This window comes from Oncorhynchus keta, chromosome 6 (genome assembly GCF_023373465.1).
Source record: "Oncorhynchus keta strain PuntledgeMale-10-30-2019 chromosome 6, Oket_V2, whole genome shotgun sequence".
Classification (NCBI taxonomy): Eukaryota; Metazoa; Chordata; class Actinopteri; order Salmoniformes; family Salmonidae; genus Oncorhynchus; species Oncorhynchus keta.
In genome coordinates this window covers 20,236,040-20,242,039 of record NC_068426.1, presented here as the reverse complement: position 1 = coordinate 20,242,039, position 6,000 = coordinate 20,236,040, and the positions used below count along the sequence as shown (strand labels likewise).

The window sequence follows — 6,000 nt, the reverse complement described above, 5'->3', positions numbered from 1 at the left end:
TGCTTTCGACTGCGGTAGTCAGTTTGGAGCCAAAGAGCCCATTCAAACCCACACCGCCAAAATCCTCTGGTGACTTATCTGTGTCAGTAGGCTAGGCTACATAAAATGCACAACACTTGTTTTCATGATTATTATCTCTTACCTCCAATGCCAGCCTAAAATAGTGCATGCTGATAAAATGCATTTTAACCAGAAGAATATTGGATGATGGAAAAACAATTTCAAGCTAACATCTTTATAAGGCTTAACATTGTTTGGGTTGTTATTTCACGAATGCAATGGATATGTGCATTTACAATGTAATCCAAGTTGACATTTTTCATTGGCACCCACATAGACATTGTGTACACCAAACAATATATGTGTTGTTTAGCACATTTGTTTTAGTGTATGGTAGGCTACCCCACTGTTATATTATCGTGAACATCCGGCTGAACATCGGTGAGAGATCAAACGTACATGCATAGCAGTAGGCTTAGTTTAGGAGCCTATGAAATAACCGTATATTTCACCCTCAATGGTGTTATTCCTCATCGTGAGCAGTCTCACTTGTAAGATTGTTTTTCCTCTACTGGCATGCTACGTTCCTTGGGTGAATGTTCGAAAAGATGTTGCAACCTTTTCAGTGACGTCAAGACTGTTGTGTTGGTCCTGTCTATCCAATCCGAGGCATCGCTGACATTCTACAGGAGCCGAAATGGGTCTAATCTTGCTCTGTAGCTGTCCTCGTTTACCCACCACAACGCCCTTCGGCGGGTGCATGGTGGTACTCGACTGCTGCTTTAAACAGCAGCACTGACATGGAAACCCCATTGCAGTTGAAGAACGATTTCTTTCAAGAGCAGCAGTTCCAGCATCACTGTAAGTACCAGCACTACTGCGGACCAGAGGAACGCTCCACTAAGCAGCGCAACCAATGCTGCACCTGCAAGAACTGTACCTGTGGTGCAAGAAAAAGCCTAGTTTTTCGCGGGACGTCGGCGACCACTCAAGGAACTTTAAGGACGCCATCCGTAACGTCTTCGAGACAAGGTTGTCAATTTAGCGTCTGTGAGTTTAAGCCCTCCAGTCATGGTAGTTCACCCAGACATCACCACCATCAGCACTGCCACAATCGGCCGCGGGGCAGCCCGAGCAGCAGCCACAAAGAGAGTAACTCGTATAACGAAATAGCCATGAGCAGCTGCAGATACAACGGCGGCGTAATGCGGCCGCTGAGCAACTTGAGCTCGTCCCGCAGAAACCTACACGAGTTTGATTCAGAGTCCCAGCCTTTACAACCAATTTCCACCGCAGATGCATCGGACACCCTAGCCTCTAAACCGGAGAACAATTCGACCACCCTGATGCCTTACGCATCGGGAGACGGAGGGGGTGGATGTAACAACAGTGGCAGTAAATCGGGTAAAAAGAAGAACCAGAACATTGGGCAAAAGCTTGGACATAGAAGGGCCTTGTTTGAGAAAAGGAAGCGCCTCAGCGACTATGCTTTGATCTTTGGGATGTTTGGGATCGTTGTTATGGTTATAGAGACTGAACTCTCATGGGGAGCATATGGAAAGGTACGTTTTCAACTCAATCCCGGTACTGTGCAGTATTATCTAGGTCGGGGAAAGTTTGATTTTAAAGTGCATTAAACCAGTAGTAGTATAGTCGCCTTGTTTTTATTTACGAATAAAATATTTAGACAGTGAAGACTGAAGATGTATTCCGTAAACCATGCAATCAGCTATACTTTACATGGCTGGATAGGCTCTCGATCACTTAGTCCAGGTAGGTTTACATGCTCCATTGACATAGTGACACATGGTATCCCAAGCGTTAAGAGCATTTAGACAGGGTTTACTAATATAGCTTCTTTTTTCTTTTTTTTTAAAGATTACTACTGTTTGTTGTATTACTATTGCTATTTTTCTTTTTTTGCAGGAATCCTTGTATTCATTAGCTCTAAAATGCCTGATAAGCCTTTCTACAATCATTCTTCTTGGTCTGGTTATCATATACCACGCAAGGGAGATTCAGGTAACATGGTTATTTTTCATGTCATTGTCATTCACATCCCCAGACATTAACTATGGTTATAATAGTGCCATACGTGTTATTACACATTTGCTATTTAAGTGCACAGTGCTGTCATTGCCTGTTAGTATGGTGCGAGTTTGCAGAATAATTCTATTCAAGACATTGATGTGCTCAACCGACTTAAGTTTCAAGTTTTATTGTCACATGCACAGGATACAGCAGGTGTAAAACAGTCAAATAAAATGCTTAATTTGCAAGCTCTTTCCCAACAATGCACAATAAAAGGTAGTAATATTGATGGGATGAAAACATGTGAAACGTGAAAGAAACATGAGAATACAATTATATACAGGTCTTATATACAGGTCTTATATACAGGTTTAGTGCCGTGCCTTCAGTGACTTCAATGAGTGCAATTACTCTGAAATGTAGTGGATTATTTCCAGATGAAGTAGGCCTACATTTCCTCTTTAACGGGTGACATTATCTAATTATGGCATGAAATCAGTTGACTGACATCTTAACCCATACCTTGAAAACATAAGCTGTCAAGCTGTAAGACTTCTGGTGATTTAAAGTACTCAAATATAGCTCTTGAAGTATAGGATTTATAAACACCTTCACGAGGTCAGGAAAAGTGTCTTACCTTGTCATCACCAAAACACTATTGCTCCATTGTTTATATTTTTCTTGTCATTGAAGACTTTATGAACAAATAATACATTTTTACTTTGCTCTTATAGAATGTCATTCCTTTCCCACTCTTAGCCATATCAATATGTTACTATGATAGTGGCTGGAACTTGCATCTCAAGATTGTGTCCTGCATCTTCCAAACCTCCAGCGGTGAACTGGTCTGGATTGTCAGCTTCATTGAATAGTTCCAGCACTTGGACAAAACTACATTTTATGACCTTGCGTCTGAGCATTGTTGCATTACTTATGAGTTTTCTTCCTGCAATTCAGCACCTGCGTCTTTGTTGTAGAACCATGTTGTAAAAAAAAAAAACAATTAAATGGTGCGCCGTCAATGGTGTTCCTCATCAAGAGGTAGTCTGGTCAGGAATCCATTACGTTGCTCTACGTGAATGAAATTGACCAGAGAAGAAATGTATTTGCCAATGCCAGGTATTTTCTATAACCTTGCTGAGGCTGCATTGGGCGGGAGGTAGCCTAGCGGTTAAAGTGTTGGGCTAGTAACTGGTAGGTCGCGAGTTCGAATCCCACTAGGCTAATTGCCTTTATCCATTAGCCTAAATGTATATATAAGCAATAATGCCTGAGGAGGTGTGGTATATGAACAATATACCACGGCTAAGGGCTGTTCTTACGCACAACGCATATACCACAAACACCCTAGGTGCCTTATTGCTATTATAAACTGGTTACCAACTTATTTAGAGCAGTAAAATAAACATTTTGTCATACCCGTGGCATACTGTCTGATATACCACGGCTGTCAGCCAATCAGCATTCAGGGCTCGAACCTACCAGTTTATAATTAGGATTTTAAAGCCCTCAGAGGGATATCAATCATTGAAATTGCTCAACAGTAAAACATGTCTACCTTTCAAATGGCCTACTGTACTTTTCTTTTCTGCATGGGATGATAGAAACATTTATTGATCATTACCATATTTTGATTCATAACAAAACCATTTTCAGAAATAGTTCTCTATAGTGTGAAGTGTAAACTTCCAAGATGGATGATTTCCATGGTTCTTACCTAGTTGTCAGCCCTTTGTATTTCTAGACACCAATTTGAGATTTCATGAATCAAACCATTTTCCGGACAACATCAAAAGGAAGGCAGTATTGTGAATGACTATTGTGATTATGGAAAAATGGTTGTTTTGGCTCAGTGATATTATTTTCAAAGTAAAATGGGTTGCAATATGTTTGTTTATATTAGAAACATCAGATTGATACGTGTAGTTTACATTCAGTTATTCGATTTTCATATCCTTCAGTCTTATTCAGACTGGTATATGACTCGATATTGCAATTCTAACCTTGGCAAGTGATTCTCACTTAAATTCCATATCTACTGTTTGAAGCTATATTATTACTCAACACTATCCTTCGTCACCCAGGTTGTGGCCCCACTCAATGGCTCTTTTATTGCTGCTTGCAGCTGTATCAGTTGTGGTAGTATTGGTATATCGCTCTAGCGCAGAGCTTGCACCCTATCCTGCTCTTTGTATGGGCTATTTTCCATCCTCAGTGAGATAGATTATGCATGTGCATCCATCTGTACTCACAGTTGTCTGTCAAATATAGATGCATAGTTCAGACTGAAGAGAGGTGCCCACACTCTACAGCTAGCTTCTTGAAAGTCATCTTACTTGTCCCAACTGTATAAGCTGGAAAGAGTTGACTTCCACACCTTTCTGGGCTGCTTTGACAGTACATGGACACCCCTTTTGTTTTCAGTGTCTGAAATGTCCCAAGGTCAGTCAGAGGACATCTCCTGGACACAGACTGTCACAGGCAGGCTTAGGGGACACACATTGTACATGATAGCAAGGATTGGTGACATGGTACAGTAAAATGATTTATCTCTGTCTTCTCAGTGTGATGTTTCAAATTTCAGAGACCCTCCAGACTTCTCTATGCAATTAGAAGCCATCCTCTGTTTTTCTATCCACTATTCTGGATTTAAACGTCAGCAAGCATCGACAAATGTTGTAGGACATGCTATTTCAGGTAATACAATCTGTTCAAGGTATGATACAGATGTCATATGTCTTTTGGTGACAGCTAGTAATCTATAATAATTGTGTCCTTTGTTTCCTCTGGTGGCAGGCAGCCGACTAGGGTGGTGTGTGAACTTAGCTCAGCTTGGAAGCTGGATTTGTACTCTGATTTAGATTTGTCACTGTCACTATGAAGGTTTCATATTATCAAGAGAAAAGCATGTCGTTTGCCCTCTCTAAGATGTTTGATTACTTTAAAAAGGACTGTGAGGGACACTTTGAAATGTGACTTTGGTTTCTCCTTGAGTTAATGTTTATTTGCAGAGAGGCTTTTATGTAAAGGCCAATACAGTGGCCATGTACAGTTTTATGTAATCGCAGAAATCTACCCTTCCTTCAATTGGTTGTCATAATAATAGGTTGAGTCCCAGCTGTCAATCTGTCGTGACTAAAGTCAGCCTTGCCTAGCTTAGTGTGTGTGTGTGTGTGTGTGTCCTGTGTGTGTATTAGAGACACCATTGTGTTACTGCAGGAGATGCTATGCATTTCTCACAGTGAAATCTGTCCTCAACCTGAGACGTCAGACTGGAGTCAGATAGCCATTACTGGCTGGTGACCTCAATGCTTTCACTGAACAAACAGGCTTTCAAGGACACAGATACAGTTGAAGTCGGAAGTTTACATACACCTTAGTCAAATACACTTAAACTGAAGTTTTTCACCATTCCTGACATTTAATCCTAGTAAAAATTCCCTCTCTTAAGTCAGTTAGAATCACCACTTCATTTTCAGAATGTGAAATGTCAGAATAATAGTTGAGAGAATTATTTATTTCATTATTATATTCTTTTTTTCAGATAGTGGTGCATATTTTTGAATTCCAATTGAATGCTACACTTAGAGAAACTGATATCAAGCAATCACTTGATTTCAGATGCAATGAAAATGTAACCTACAGTTTGAGATTTACTCAGCAAAGTGGCCTCTTAGTGCCTCACTTTGATATCATACATAAACCATTGCATTCATTCCTTATTGGGCTGAACCTCTCAACCTAATTCCCTAATGAGATTGAGCGATTTGTTTGTCTCAGTTACAAGATATATGTTCCTATCTCCACATTACACAGATTAAATATTGAGCTGGACTCCATTAGTTATATTGAGCATTCTGAAACCAGTAACCAATCCAGGCTGCTTGAACTCCTATAGGAGTGGCAGGTAGCCGAGCAGTTAGAGCGTTACGTCATTAATGGAAAGGTTGCTCGTTGATTTGCCCTTGA

General features: G+C 40.4%; 1 protein-coding gene across 2 annotated transcripts in view; it reads left to right on the top strand.

Moving 5' to 3' along the window:
- Positions 1–694: 694 nt before the first annotated feature.
- LOC118385209 (small conductance calcium-activated potassium channel protein 2-like) overlaps positions 695–6,000 on the top strand; it is a 34,507-nt gene continuing 29,201 nt past the window's right edge. For both annotated transcript variants that reach the window (XM_035772160.2, XM_035772161.2), the window contains exons 1-2: positions 695–1,562; positions 1,927–2,022. In XM_035772160.2, the coding sequence (XP_035628053.1) occupies positions 801–1,562; positions 1,927–2,022 (858 nt within the window). In that variant the 5' untranslated portion in view covers positions 695–800. The remainder of the gene's footprint in view (positions 1,563–1,926; positions 2,023–6,000) is intronic.